At 50.7% G+C, this 15,361-nt stretch overlaps 1 protein-coding gene across 1 annotated transcript in view; it reads right to left on the reverse strand.

Moving 5' to 3' along the window:
* Nucleotides 1-15,361, reverse strand: part of GRIK4 (glutamate ionotropic receptor kainate type subunit 4) — a 142,442-nt gene that overhangs the window by 63,285 nt on the left and 63,796 nt on the right. The window contains exons 3-5 of the mRNA XM_059867217.1: nucleotides 11,450-11,547; nucleotides 7,557-7,722; nucleotides 1,770-1,948 (exon numbers count right to left, since the gene is read on the reverse strand). Coding sequence (XP_059723200.1) covers nucleotides 1,770-1,948; nucleotides 7,557-7,722; nucleotides 11,450-11,547 — 443 coding nt within the window. The remainder of the gene's footprint in view (nucleotides 1-1,769; nucleotides 1,949-7,556; nucleotides 7,723-11,449; nucleotides 11,548-15,361) is intronic.

Here is a 15,361-nt window from a genome sequence, read left to right on the forward strand (position 1 = left end):
AGGCAGCAACAGGGGAAAAAGGGGAAAAAACCACACCAAAAACCCCCCCTGAGCAGGCAACCCCCAAATTTTCCATTTAGAAATTAAACCTGCATGTAGTAGAATAAAAATCTTTTGTGGGGAGAGAGGAAGGATCAAAACATCCGTGGTGGATGTCATCAGGAGTAAATCTGGCACAGGCAAGGCCTTTGGATGACACATTCTGTGACAAAACAGCCAGGACAGGGTGGAAAGCCAGGGGGATCCCAGAGCTTGGATCCTGCCTCCCTTCAGGAATGTGCTTCTTGTTCCCTCCAGGATGTGGGAAACTCTGCTCCATCTGGAGCCACTGCTCAGTTTTGAAGCAGGCTATCAAAACAAGCACTAGAAACTGCAGCCAGAGACCATTTAAAAATAAACAGGATTAAAATAAAATCTCAGTTAATAAGACAATAAAAAGAAGGAAAAAGTTAGACACATAATGGGAGGGGGAAAAGGAGGCACAAGAGTCATTTCAGAGAGCTGAGCAGTCCTTCACAGCTTTTGGATGGCAACACCACTTGTGGAGAGCAAACACATCCCCTCAGAGCAATTCAACCACCACTTGGACAGATCCAGCCCTGGAAATTCCATCAGTGGCAATTCCCCTCTGGGCAGAGCCCATTCCCAGCACTGCTGTGGGAATTTTCACATTTCAACTGATGCCTTAAATTTTAGCTTTCCTATTTTTCAGGTTCTGTGCTGCCTAGGTGAGTAGTTCTGAGCTTCACATTAGGGGATGGTGAGCTCTGTGCACAGAGCAGGGAGACAAAACAATTCCTGCTCCAGCTGGGCACCAAGGACAAATGATCCAAATCTCAGCCCAGGAGCACAAACCCCATGGGCTGGAGAGAGAAAAACAAGGGTGGGACTGGCTGGGCTAAAGCTGGGATGGGACAATGAACTGCAAGGGGCAAATGGAGCAGAGCTGATCCCAGGGAGAGACCCCGGGAGCGCTCGTGCACTTTGGGGCCATTTTGGGTCATCTTGGGTTCATTTTGGGGCCATTTTGGTTCATCCTGGGTTCATTTTGGGACCGTTTTGGTTCACCTTGGGTTCATTTTGTGACCATTTTGGTTCATTTTGGGACCATTTTGGTTCATCTTGGGTGCAGCCCTGGCTGGGCTCTTGTGCTGCCCAAGGTGCATCCATGGAGGCCTTTTAATAAATCCTGTTTTATTCTTTAGCTCTGCCCAGCCTCTGCTCTAGGCCAGCCTTAGAAGGCATCACAATATCCCACAGGAGCTGGCTGGGGGGAGCAGCAGCACCCCAAGGGACAGGGGAAGGACACTCACTACGACCCCAAGGCAGGAACAATGTGCTCTGACTCTAAATGATTTCAGAAGGCTGAACAATTGCTTTGTAATATATAATATAATATAATATAATATAATATAATATAATATAATATAATATAATATAATATAATATAATATAATATAATATTAGAGCTATACTGGAACTCTATCATACTAAAAAGATACTAAAGAAAAACCCATGACTGTCTCCAACTGTCACAACACAGCTTTGACTGTGTATTAATTGATCAACCAACATAAACAACCATCACCAGAGTCCAATCAACAAATCCCTCCTGGTAAACAATCTCCATAACACATTCCACATGTGCCAAACAACAGGAGCAGCGAGTGAGGTAAGAACTGCTTTCCCTTGGTCTCTGAGCTTTCTCACTGCCTTGCCCAGGAGAAATCCTTGGGCACGCTGTGCTTGCTGCTCCCTGTGAGTCTCACCTTCTGCAGGATGGTGTGGGACATGGAGGCGTTGGCATGGACGATGATGGTGGCTGTCTTGTCATCTCGGATCTCCTTCAGGAGCGGGGTGGGGTCCCGGCTGTCGTCCAGCATCCGCACCGACAGCGTGTCCTTGGAGATGAGGAACTGCCGCAGCAGCTTCTCCAGGTTTAAAAGGCCTTTGGGGGAAAGAGAGAAAAAGGACAGATCCCTGTGAGTTTGAGGCTTGGCTCTCCCATGGGACACGGGGACCCATGGCAGGATGCATTCCTGAAGTTCTGGGTTTGGGCACTGCAAAGGAGAGCATTCAGTGCTTGGTCCAGCAGGGAATGAGAAATGATGGAGTTATTATTTTTCCAGTTATTCCAGCTGTTCCCCAGAAAAAGGGAGTGAAAGAAAAGAATTTGGGGCTCAATTCTGGATCCAGCAGGGAATGAGAAATGATGGAGTTATTATTTTTCCAGTTATTCCAGCTGTTCCCCAGAAAAAGGGAGTGAAAGAAAAGAATTTGGGGCTCAATTCTGGGTCCAGCAGGGAATGAGAAATGATGGAGTTATTCCATCTGCTCCCCAGAAAAAGGGAGAGGAAAGGATTTGGGGCTCAGTTCTGGCTCCAGCAGGGAAGGAGAAATATTGGAGTTATTCCAGCTGTTCCCCAGAAAAAGGGAGTGGAAGAAAAGGATTTGGGGCTCAATTCTGGGTCCAGCAGGGAATGAGAAATGATGGAAATATTCCATCTGCTCCCCAGAAGAAAAACAAAAAAGGTGGAAAGGATTTAGGACTCATTGCTTGGTCCAGCAGGGAAGGAGAAGTGATGGAGCTACTCCAGCTCTTCTCCAGGAAAAGAAAGTGTCCCCAGACTCATGCTGGGAAGAGATAAGACCTTCAATACAAGGTCCAGACAAGGTCTCCATTATCTCCCTGCATGTGGGATTGTTCTGGTTACTGGAGGATTATTCTTCCCCCTCAGCCTTTGCATTTCCAGCTCCCAAGTTAGGTGCCCAGGAAGGTGCAGCTTTTTTGGAGCTCTTAGAGTACTCTGATAGGTAGCTGCTTTCTTCCAAGGGGATGAGAAGCTCTGCTGAGAGTTGGAGGTCACTGCAGAAATACAACATTAAAAAATCGTGACAAAAATAAGGATGGGCAAGTCAAGGGCTCCTTCCAACACAGCTGCCTTGAAGCCTAATAAGATGTCAAAACTCCTGCTGCAGATTTTGTTAGTCAAGAAAGCAGCTTTGATAGAGCCTCTCTTGTCTCCAGCTGCTGAGTTTCATCAAGAAATAACCTCCTGCCAAGTTTGATTGACCAGAGGAACCAGCAGATGGATTCATCAGCAAGACACAGACAGCATAGCCACACATCCCATCCCCTCAGGAAGACAACCCCAAAAGAGGGGGGAGACAGAGCTGGAGAAACAGAACTATCAGCAGGATCACAGCCCAGCTGGCAGAGAGGCAAATTAACCCTCAAGTCAGAGTTCTACTCTTAACCTGACTGATTTTTGATGGCATGAATCCACTCATTCCCCAGCAGGTCAGGAGGCAGGGAAGGGTCACAGCGGGATGGGATCAGTGCTGGAGCTCTGCTCTCAAGGACTGCCAGCACTTCACCAGGTAACAAAGCAGGGCAGGCAAAGGGACACGTCCAAGATGAGGAGCCTCTCCTTCCCAGGGAGAAGTTCAAAGCACTCTGAGTTTGCTCAGAGCTCCTGACAATGCCCTCGCCTCTCCCCTTTTCTCTGGGTACAGGCAGGAGCACAGCAAGGGGTTATAAAACCAGCTGTGCCAGGACTTTTCTGGGTCCCATCAGCTTCTTCTTCTTCCTCACCAGGCAGAGAACTCTGCTTACAGCACACAAGGACCTCAGCTGAGCACTTCTTTTGTCTTCTAACCCAGGGGAACAGTGAGTTTTACCTAAGCCCTCCATTTGACCCCTGAGGATGTGGAAAGGTTTATCTTCACCTCATTCCACATCTGCAGGGGACCAGACAGGCTGCTGGAAATTACAGCCCTGACACTGCCAAGTTTACTTGCAGCTCATCCCAGCGAACTCTGCAGCTGTGAAACCCAGGGAAATTTCTCTAAAGCTCATCAGGCACAGAGAGGAAGAAGTGGAACCAGGAGAGAAAAAAAAAAAATCATTTGATCTCCACCTTTAGCTCGAGGAAATTATCATTTCCAGCACGTTAGATCCTACCTGTAGCCTCATCCAGCCTCCTGCTTGCAGCTGCTCTTGCTGTGTGCAGGGAAGTCTCTATTGTGCAGAGATTCCCCTTTGTTTGATGCTGAGAGGATGTGAGACTCTGGCTGCTGCTGCCAGACTGGCACTTCAGAGGGATGTGAACCCCAGCAAAGGCTTGCAGACTCCTCCAGGCACCTTTGAAGTACCAAAGTGAGGACAGAGAGGCTGCACCGGGCACCTGCTGCTCCAACACTCCCATGGGGAGCTCTGAGAGAGGTTCAGGCTGGCCTGTGGCAAGTCCTGACCTTGATTATTTGATTTTTCCTCATGCAAACATCCAGAGCTGGCAGGAGCAGCCCCACTCCTGAGCCCTCAGCAGCAGAGCTGCTCCTGGGAAGGAGGAAAGGCAGGAGCTGGGACTTTCCTGGGGGGCCACATCCCTGTTTAGTGCTCCTGCTGATGGAGGAGCTGCTCCTGGCAAGGAGGAAGGGAAGGAGCTGGGGCTCTCCTGGAGTTAAAACACATCCTTGTTCAGTGCTCCTGGAAGGAGGAGAAGCAGGAGCTGGGGCTCTCCTGGAGTGTCACATCCCTGCTTAGTGCTCCTGCTGATGGAGGAGCTGCAGGGCTGCTGATTCCACTCCTGGACATGGATGGTTGGGAAGAGAATATTCCCATCATCCAGCCTCACTTTTAATCCCAACAATGTTGCTTCAAACATCTCCCTGGGTGTTTGAAATCAAAATAAAAATTTAAAAAAAAAAAAAAAAAGGACCAAGGATGTGCACAAAGCCTTGGACCTCCATGCCCTGGTCACCCTTCCCAAGCACTGGGGGCTATTTCCTCCCCTCTGGCAGTCAGAGAAGCTCCTAAAAAGTCCCTGCACTCCTCTATTTGCCTTTTTGGGTTAAGATTTCTGTGGAACCACACAAAACCTTCCAGAGCAGCTCCCAAACCAGCTAATTCTTGAACATCACAGAGAAACTGAGTCAGATACTCTTACTCTCTCCACCAAACTGAGTCACACAAATCTCAATCCATTCATGGCATTACATTTCACATTCCCCAGGGCATTACACTTGGGCTGGCCCAAGTTCTTTGGCTTTAAGGGTCATTTTCTGCTTCTGCCAGGGGAAATCACAGCCAGTCCCCAGAGAAGGATGTGACAGGGTGAGTGTGGCAGGGCAGGGCCCAGGGGTCCCATCACACAGCCTCACACTTCAACCACAGCAGCTCCAGCTGGCCCCTCCTGGGATCTAAACAACACCATCCCTCAAAACAGCATTTCCTCACTGATGAGCAGGCAGCTCTTATGCTCCCCTCAGCTGCCTCAAGGGAACCTTCCAAAAGCCTGAAATGCCTCCAGTTAGTTGTTTAAGGACTGTGCTTAGGAGCAGTGCATGTCCCAAGGGAAAATCAGGGTTTGTGCTCCTACAGGAAGCTCAATTAAGCCTTGTCTGTGCTCTGGTACAGGCAGGGCATGTTGGGCTTCAAGCCTGGCTCAGATCAGCTCCTTGCTGAGCACAAAGAGCTGGGAGGATGAAAGGCTCCTGTCCCACTGCTTCCCTGGGCCTGGGAAGGACTCAGCACATCCTAAATATTGAGTTATCCAGCAGCACCAGAGCGAAATAAATTGGATTGCTTCAGGTAAGAGGGTTTGATCCAGCTAAATAAAAATCATATTAATCACATTAATTCCAGTGGGAGACACCTGGCCCAGGAGCAGGGCAGGGGTGCAGAGCCCTGGGCCTCCTGCACAGCAGCTGAGAAAACCTAATTATCTTTGCTTCCCTTCTTGCTTAAGGTTAAGGTTAGACAATGAAAAATTCCAGCTCTGGGAGTGATGTGGGAGACCATTTGCATGATTTTAATTGCATCATTTTGAGCCAGGGCCTTTCCTGGGGTGGATGTGAGCACTGCTCAGTGAGGGTGATTTACTGACCGACCTCAGCCTGCTGCCCTGGGGCACAGAAAGCACAAAGGAGAGCTGAAAACACTCCTGTTCCTCGGGCTCTGTGCAGGAATCTTCCAGAGCAGCTGCTGGGGAGTCTGCCCAGGGCTAACTGGGAATGGTGCTGGCCCAGTCAGAGCAGCAATCCTGTCGCCCTGTTCTTCTCAGTTTTTCTGAGCCTTCTGATGTTTACATTCTTGTAACGAACCTTCTCACGCAGTTTGATGTAAGTAATTTTTGGTTTACATTCTTTTCTGGAGGAGGAGAAATTTGATGGGCTGTTGGTTTGTCCAGTGTCATTGGAGAGGTGGCACTGTCACCCTCCAGTCCACTGCCACTTTTGGAAATCTATAAATGTTGGAGTCAGAAAATAACCTTCCCTTCTTTTTACCTTGGAGGTTCCAGCGTGTGTGTCGTTTTATTTCGTGTCCTGTAGTGACACAATCCCAAAGCTGTCCCTGCACCCACAGACCTTTCCAAAGCCCCTCTTCCAGGCTGCTGTGGCTGGCAAACCTCAGAGCTGCTGTGGCCACCCCAAATCTACTGCACAGTGACCTCAGAAAGCACAGGACACACTGAGCTCAGGGATGCAGAGCCTGCTCCTGCCACAGCGGGAGCCCGGCAGGGGTGGAGATGGCCCTGGTGAGGTGGAGATGGCCCTGGTGAGGTGGAGATGGCCCTGGTGAGGTGGAGATGGCCCTGGTGAAGAGATGGTCCTGCCCAGGTGGAGATGGCCCTGGTGAGATGGAGATGGCCCTGCCGAGGGTGGAGATGGCCCTGCCGAGGGTGGAGATGGCCCTGCCGAGGGTGGAGATGGCCCTGGCAAAGAGGAGATGGCCCTGCCGAGGGTGGAGATGGCCCTTCCAAGGTGGAGATGGCCCTGCCGAGGGTGGAGATGGCCCTGGCAAAGAGGAGATGGCCCTGCTGAAGGTGGAGGTGGCCCTTCCAAGGTGGAGATGGCCCTGCCGAGGGTGGAGATGGCCCTGCTGAAGAGGAGATGGCCCTGCTGAAGAGGAGATGGCCCTGCTAAGGGTGGAGATGGCCCTTCCAAGGTGGAGATGGCCCTTCCAAGGTGGAGATGGCCCTGCCAAGGGTGGAGATGGCCCTTCCAAGGTGGAGATGGCCCTGCCGAGGGTGGAGATGGCCCTGCTGAAGAGATGGTCCTGCCCAGGTGGAGATGGCCCTGCTGAGGGTGGAGATGGCCCTTCCAAGGAGGAGATGGCCCTGGTGAGGTGGAAGCTCCATTGTCCACATGCACAGTGCCCAGCAGATGCAGGGCTCCAGAGCCCAGGAGGATGCTCTGTGCTGACTGTTCCTCAAATCCCACTTTTAGGTCACAAACTGCACGTGGCTTTGGGCAAGCCACATTTCAAAGTGCTTTACTGGCCTAAAAATAACCTCCAGAAAAGGCCTACGCCTTTCTTAAATTTGTTTTTTTTTTTTCCTTATCCAAAGCCCCATCTGTGGAAGCAAAACACTCTTCAGATGGCCAAACAGAAGGCAGGACAATCTCTACCCATCCCCTTTCCTCCTCTGAAAAACTCCTCCATGGGCACCAGGGTGGAGAAGGCTGCTCTGAGCAGAGACAGGAGGAGCTGGGACCTTCTCCAGCAAGCCAAAAGGAGATGAAGCAGAGGGGCCTGGCAGACCCAGACTTACATTCAGCTTTGGCACAGATGAGGCAGGCAGTGGTGCAGTTAAAGAAATTCAGGATTCCTGCCACGGCCACGCTGATGTCGGTGTTGCTGGGGTGGAGGTTGAGGGTGGTGAACCTCTGGAGCTGCAGCTTCAGGAACTCCTCTGGAGCCACTTTGAAGTGAGGAACCTGAGCGTGGGGAGGAGGAAAGAAAATATAATTAGAGAGGAAGTAGAAATAAAAACAAGTAAATCTGTCACAAAGGGCCTGTGGCGGGAAGCACACAGCAGGCAGAAAGGGGAATATCCCAAAAAAAACTGCAGAAGCAGCACTGGAGTCAAGAGGGGAGGGTGGGGCTCGTGCAGCAGCAGAGGAAAATAATTATCACACCACGGGAAGGAGGGGAGCAGGAAGAGTCTTGCTGAGCCACTCAGAGAAAGGCGCTAGGGACTGTGATTACAGCACAGGAAACCTTCCCTGCCAGCTCAGCCTAATTAGCTGGGGCACTAATTGTGGCTGGGCCCTGCCTTCGTTGGGGAAGGATGCTGTGCAGGGACACAGGGGTCACCCAGGGCCCTGAGCCCAGCCCTGCCTGCAGGGAGGAGCCACCAGGTAATTAATTAGCAGAGATGAAGGTGAGAAGAAGATGACCCCGCGCTGGCTGGCGAGGCTGGGCAGGGGAGGAAGAGCTGCAGCAGCCAGGAGCTTTGGGCACTTCTGACCAACAGGACAGGGCTGGAAGCACCAGGGCTGGGCTTGTCATGGATGCAGCAGAGCAGCAGCTGGAGCAGGATGTGCTCCAGGGGGAGTTCTGGGAGCTGGGAAGGCGCAGGGCTGGCTCGGAGGGAGCTCTGCTGCACATCCTGCAGGCTGTAGCCCCCCATCTCTCTTCACAGAAAAAAGCAAGGCACAGTTCTTCCCAAGAATATTTCTGGGTTTCACATTCTCTGAACCTCAGAGAAAGGAAAAAACAATTGTTATCTCATTTGTTGTGCCTGTGTTTGTGCCAAAGTAGAATGCAATGTGGAGATTGTTCACCCAGAGTGATGGGGTTTGGCTCCTTGGCCTGTCAGGGCCAGGTGTGGGTGTGTGGGTATGTGTGTGTGTGTGTGTGTGAGTGTGTCTGTGTGTGTGTGTGTGTCAGGACAGTCATGAGATGCTGGGCAGTTGAGTTGAGTGCTTGGCAGATTCAGTTTAGATGTAATGTAATACAGTGTAATATTGTTGGGAAGGATGAAAGTCTGACAAGAAAGTCTCACAGGCATGTGTGTGCTTAGCAGAAAGATTTTTGAATGTAGAATTTGAAGAAGGAATAGAAATGGAAGCAAGTTTTGATGTAGAAGAAAGGAATTGCTGAGCCAGCCTGACTGGCTAACCAAGGAGCAAAGGGTGTGTTAGTGAGAAGGGGTTTTATGGCTCAGAGCAAAGGATAAACCCACCCCAAACAAGGAGATGTTTGTACCAAGCACAAAGAGAGCACAGGCAAACAAGGCACAAATGTGGCAAGGAGAAAAAAGGGCTCAGAATTTCCCACTGCAAGAAAAGTGAAAAACAACCTCTGGCTGAAACTGTGATGTACTGAGTGTGAGGGACTGGAGAGCAGTGCCATGGATGTGGGAATGACAGGAGTTATGAGAGGCTGTAGGTGACAGTTAAGGGATAGATTGGCTCTGCTGGGTGAAGATGCTCAGCAAAGAAAAGGATGGAATGCACTGGAACCTAAAGAAAAGGATAGAATGCATTGTAACCTAAAGAAAAGGATAGGATGGACTGGAACCTAAAGAAAAGTACAGAATGGACTGTAACCTAAACTCAGGGTGTCCAGGCTGCCTGCAGCTGGAGCTGACAGCTGTGGGCACAGCTCTGTCACCCACCACCCTGGGCTGCTGTAACTTTTGGATACAATAAACTGCATTTGAATGAGCTGCCTGGAGTCCCCCATCCCTCATTACGACTCTCACATATTATAGTATAGAATAATATAGTATAATAAAGTAACTAATTAGCCTTCTGGTAAGATGGAGTCCTCCTCATCATCCCTCCCTGCCACGGGGATCCCTGCAAATACAAAGCAGACCAGGGATGGAGCAGCTGGACAGACACACAGACCGAGCCCAGACACTGCAGGCTCAGCCAGAGGAGGAGAGGCAATTTTGTTTTTCTTCTGCCAGGTGAATTATTCTGGAAGAAACAGAAGTCAGAGGAAGGGAAACATCTGCCACAGCTTTGTTAGCAGCATGTCAGGTCCTCTCTGCCTCCATTATTGGTCCTTCCAGAGCCATCAGCCCCTGCCTCCCACCTCTCCCCTCCTGGGAGAGCCTGTTAGCAGCTCCTGAAGGCTGCTTCACTGACAGCAGGAGCTGCTGGTCAGCCAGGGGAAGTTAAGGAGCAATAAGCTGTTATCTGCCTTGATTCCAGCCCCCAGCCCTCACCCAGGGAGGGAAAGGTGGATTCCAGTAAGCAGAGCAGACAGGGCAGCTCCTGATCACTGCTGGGAGGGATCCAGACCCAGCTGGGGACTCAGAGATGCAGACCCAGGGAATCCAGCAGCATGTCAGCTCCCAGGGCTGGGCACAGCCCGTTCACCCCCTGCCCCAGGAATGCTCCTCTCCTTTCCAAGAGCTCTGCCCCAGTGCAATTCCCCTTTTGGGACAGGGGGAAAGGGATTCTTGTTTGGGAGGAGCCCACAAAACACATCAGGGCTGGGCACAGCCCATTCACCCCCTGCCCCAGGAATGCTCCTCTCCTTTCCAAGAGCTCTGCCCCAGTGCAATTCCCCTTTTGGGACAAAGGGATTCTTGTTTGGGAGGAGCCCACAAAACACATCAGGGCTGAGCACAGCCTGTTCACCCCCTGCCCCAGGAACCCTCCTCTCCCTTCCAAGAGCTCTGCCCCAGTGCAATTCCCCTTTCTGGACATTCTTTGGGCCTCAGGGGGGTGACACAGGACAGGTTCATCCCCCAGAACCATCAGTCCCTCCAGCTGGTGCTCGGTGCTTGCCTGAGGACACTGCTCCCCTTCCCTGAGGGGTGGCTGCAGGCACAGGCTCTGTGCCCCAGCTGATGCTCCTGGGATGTAAATCCCAGGGAGTTCCTGCAGGTTTACATCTCATGGAGAGAACCAAACACCTCAGGAGGGCACCAGCACTCACCTGCTCTTCCTGAAGAAAAAAAAATAAATCAGGAGCCTCAGATCAGAGACTCGGAGTGAATCTGAATTTCAGAGGAAAAACACTTGCAGAGTTGCCTTTCCTGGCATGGAGCACACACCCAGGGCATTTAGCAAGAGAAAACACTACAAAACACCCCCAGGAGACCCCTCCTGCTGCAGCCCCGTGCTTCAGGGCTGGAGGATCCCTTCCATCCCTTCCACCCCTCAGGAACAACAACCAGCACTCATTTGTGAATGCAAATTATTTACAGAGCTCAGTCCCAGCCTCCTCTGTGGGAAGGCTGAGCTCCAGAGAGAGCCACTAAATGGCTGAGAGATGTTATCTGCCTTTAAAGGGATGAACTGTGAGAAGAGAACTCAATTTCTTCTCCAGAGTGCAGAGCCAGATCCGTGTAGGAAGGTTCAAGGCTTATAAAATATTAAATCCAGCACATAGCCTGGACACAGATTAAAAAAAGGGGTTGAACTGGATGGAACAGCACCAACATAAAGCTCCCCAAGAAGGTGCACAAAGCCACAGCAGGAGGTTTGGGTTTGCACCCAGCAGGGCGAGCTTTGGGCTTTGCAGCCCTCCGTGGGGACGTGGTGATGAATGTGAGGAGCAAAAGGGGGGCAGAGGGGAAAAGGGAGGCAGAAAGAGGGAGCAGAGGGCAAAGGAAGACATTTCAGAAGTCTGTGCATTAGGAGGAGGGGGGATCAACCCTGCTCTCCACCCTGCCCACCACGAAGGAACTCCTCCACTTACCTCCTTCTCCCCACAGATGTTGCTGATGATGGAGCTGGAGGCTGGGCTGGAGGAAGGCCCCAGGACTCCCACCACGCCTTTGGGGAGAATCTGGCACACTGTGGGCAGCAGAGAGAGGGAACAGAGATCAGAATTCATCCCAGATTCCAGCAGACAGCCGTGCTCACCTCAGTAAGGACACGGCCTTGTCTCCTTCACACAACACCCTCGGTGCCACCTGCATCCCCTAAATCCCTTTATTCCCCCTGAAGCACTGTCACCCTCCCTGTGGCACTCTCCATCTTCCCCCAGCCTTTTAAAACCCCACCTAAACTCTCCCCAAAACCCCAGAATTTTCATCTCTGACCCCTTTCTGTCCCCAGGACAGAAACATGAACTAAACTTTATGGAAGATGCTGCACACCACAGTGACCCCACCTCAAAGCATCAAACAGACTTGCAGCAATTTCTCCCCTCATCTTTGCAGAGTTCAGTGGGAAAAACAAGGATTTCATTGCTGCTTTTCATTTGTTTTGTGTTGTTTTCTTCCTGGCAGTAGTTAAATCTTTTGACTCCCTGCCACCAAGGTTAGCAGAACCATAAAAAACACCTGACAAAGTGAAGAAGTGAAATCTCTTCCTGGGTTAAACTCCAAGGCTTTTATTGGTCCTTTTAATTCACAGCAGAAATTCAGCTGAATTTCACTGCCAGGAGCAGCCCAGCTGGTGTCACCTCCCTGCTGCCATCCCATCCCCTGCACCACTCAGAACTTGTCTTGCAGAGCAGGAAAAACCTCCTGAGCAGGAGGGGAGAGCCCCTCCTGCTTTAATCCCTGAGCTCCAAAAGCCTCCTGAGAGCTGACCTGCCTCAGCATCCTCACACACTCAGCTTCCTCCCCAGCCAAAACCACATTTGCTCACCTGAAATCTTTCTGGAGGGCTGGAAGGAGGCACCAAAAGGGAGAAAAGAGGCACCAAAACTCTTATGAGTTATGGCCAGGGCAAGCTCACGAGGTTTCTGTGTGTGAAAGCCAAACCACTGCATCCCAAAGCTGAGATTTCAGCTCTCACCACTATCAAACCTGGCTTGCACCTCAGAGCAGCTCTTGTGAGGGTTGGGAAGAGTTATTTGAGCTGGAAAAATTCAAATCTGAACATGTTTTTTCTTGGTAGTAAAGTGAATTCATCATCAAAACTGCTGAGCTGCAGATGAGGGATGGGGTTTTAGGGACCCTGAATCTTTAAATCGAGGCTGGAAGGGGAATAAAAGCTCACAGTGCTTGGGGTGGTGCTAGAACAGCAAGTTTGGGTTGAGTGTGGGGTTTGAGAAGTGAACATCTGCAGTCTCAAGTTTTCCCAGAGAAGCTGTGGCTGCCCCTGGATCCCTGGAAGTGCCCAAGCCTTGGGGCACCCTGGAGGTTGGCCCTGCCCATGGCAGGAGGTGGAACAAGATGATCTTTAAGGGTCCTGCCAACCCAAACCATTCTGTGATCTCTGGCCTTACACTCCTCCACAGCCTCTCGACTGGAAAATGAGGCCCAAATCTCATTTAATTTCTCACTTTGGGGAATTGGTTTTGCTTCTCTTTCGAAGGAAAACCTCCTTATCCTCTCCAGTCCCTGCTGATTGCTCCAACTTCTTACAGAAAGTGCTCATGAAAGGCAAACATCTCCTCTTGGGTTTTCCTTCCTCCTCAGCTCCCTCTCCCTCCAACAACTCAATCTCCTATGGAGGGATATTTTTCTGCTGCATCTTCAAAGGAATCATCCAGGGCTTGCTTTTCCTCCGTGCTTAAAAAATTTACAGGCACTTAAAGCTCTCCAGAAGATCCTTTCAAATGAGGAGCACCAGCCTGAAAGCCTTGCCTGCTGCCTCAGCAGCACTCATCAGTCCCTCCCAGCTCTGCCACTCAGCTTCCATGAGGAAGGAGCTGCTCCAAGCCCTCCCTTTTTCACAGGTCACCAGGACAAAATTCCCGGGGGAAATGTCGTTGTGCAGTGCAGGGGGAAAGTTTGGGGAGTGATTTTCTTCTCGTGCCTGCTAGGAGGAACAAAAAGTGGGTGAAGTAGCCATAGCAACAGGGTTGCAACAGCTGGAGGAAGAAAAAGACCTGGCTTGTCACTACCAGGGGGGAACATCCACAAAAATGAAGGAAAATTAATGGAAACAAAGTGGAGGTGCCTGGGGCAATGGTTCTGACCAGGTTTGGGAAGCCTCTCGTGTGATCCAAGCACATTTCCTGTTTCAGAGCCTCACCTGGTGCTGTCAGGTCTGCCAGGGAATAAAGGCTCGACCCTGCTGCTGCCATGGGCACCCAGGGAAGCACTTGCAGGATGTGGAAATGTTGGTCCTGTATCCAAAATCCACCCATTAATCCCAGGGCCTCTAACTATGGATAATTCCAGGCCCCTGCCACTCCAATCCCTTCCTACTCCAACCCCTGGGCACTGGGGAAGCTGAGGGCTCTGCAGGGCCCTTTGGGAGGGCTGCAGGCTCCAGCAGCTCCGGGTTCCTGCCCCAGTTTTGATCTTGTTTAGAATTCAGGGTCTCAAGAATGCTGGACATTGAAGGGGCACCACTTTAAGGACCTCTTTACCTCTGACCATGCTGGATCAGGTGTGTGTTCAGGGCACAGGGATCCTCCTGCACAGCAGGGCAGTGTCCAACCATTCCCATGAGTGCATTTGGGAATAAAGCCCAGATCTGGGCACTTGGGACACAACAAGGTAGTTTTTAAAGGAAGGCAGAACTGCAAACTTATTTTTGCACATGAAAAAGCACAACAAATGAGGAGCTCTCGGTGATAAATGTATGCACATCCCCTCAGACATGGCCAGAGTGTCTTTCTCTTCCCGAGATCCCAGGAAAACATTTCCATGAATCCTGCCCTGTTCAAAGCAGGGCTGGAAGGTCCCTCCAGAGAGAGGAGCCACCCCTGGGGCAGAATCATCTCATTCAGAGCACACAGGCACCTGAGCAGCATTTCAAACAGAACACACAGAAAATTCCTGGTTATAATTCAAAATAAACCAGCAGGGAAAGTGTGGGAACACCTCAGGGGCTCCCTGACTGCAAAACACAGGCAAGATTTCCAGAGACAGGGACTGGCCATGGAATTCTGAGAGAAAACACCACGTGCAGGAAGAAAAGGGGTTCTAGAGATGCTCCTGGAGCATCCCTTGTGCCTCCTGACAGGAACCTGCCACCAGAGAGGTCTGGAGAGGCTGGGGGTGCCCTGGAAGTGCCCAAGGCCACTGGGATAATGGAAAATGTCCCTGCTCATGGTAAGGGGTGGAACAAAATGATCCTTAAGGTCCCTTCCAACCCCAACCATTCCATGATTCCCTGAAAACCAGAGCAGGCTGAAAATGAAACAACACAAAAACTGAAGCATGAATAAATAATGTTTGTCCCAAAATAATGGGACAGGTAAAAACAACACCTGGAGCCAACACCACTGAAAGGACCCTCAGGAAGGGCACTCTGAAATATCAGTGTGGATAAATCAAAATGTCCAGTTCTGCTGCCTGACCTGCCCCAGATTTTCTGTTCTTATTTTTGAGAATCTTGAAAACTTCCCTGAAGGAGAAGAAGGGAAGGGAAAAGAAGAAGGGGGGAAAAGAAGAAAGAAGGGGGGAAAAGAAGAAAGAAGGGGGGAAAAGAAGAAAGAAGGGGGGAAAAGAAGAAAGAAGGGGGGAAAAGAAGAAAGAAGGGGGGAAAAGAAGAAAGAAGGGGGGAAAAGAAGAAAGAAGGGGGGAAAAGAAGAAAGAAGGGGGGAAAAGAAGAAGGGGGGAAAAGAAGAAGGGGGGAAAAGAAGAAGGGGGGAAAAGAAGGAGGAAAAGGGGGAAAAGGGACCCAAAATAACAACAGCAAAACTCTTTTACCTGCTCAGCTCTGATTGAATTTGAATTCTGGGAGCAGATACAAGAGGAAA

This window comes from Haemorhous mexicanus, chromosome 24, assembly GCF_027477595.1.
Source record: "Haemorhous mexicanus isolate bHaeMex1 chromosome 24, bHaeMex1.pri, whole genome shotgun sequence".
Classification (NCBI taxonomy): domain Eukaryota; kingdom Metazoa; phylum Chordata; class Aves; order Passeriformes; family Fringillidae; genus Haemorhous; species Haemorhous mexicanus.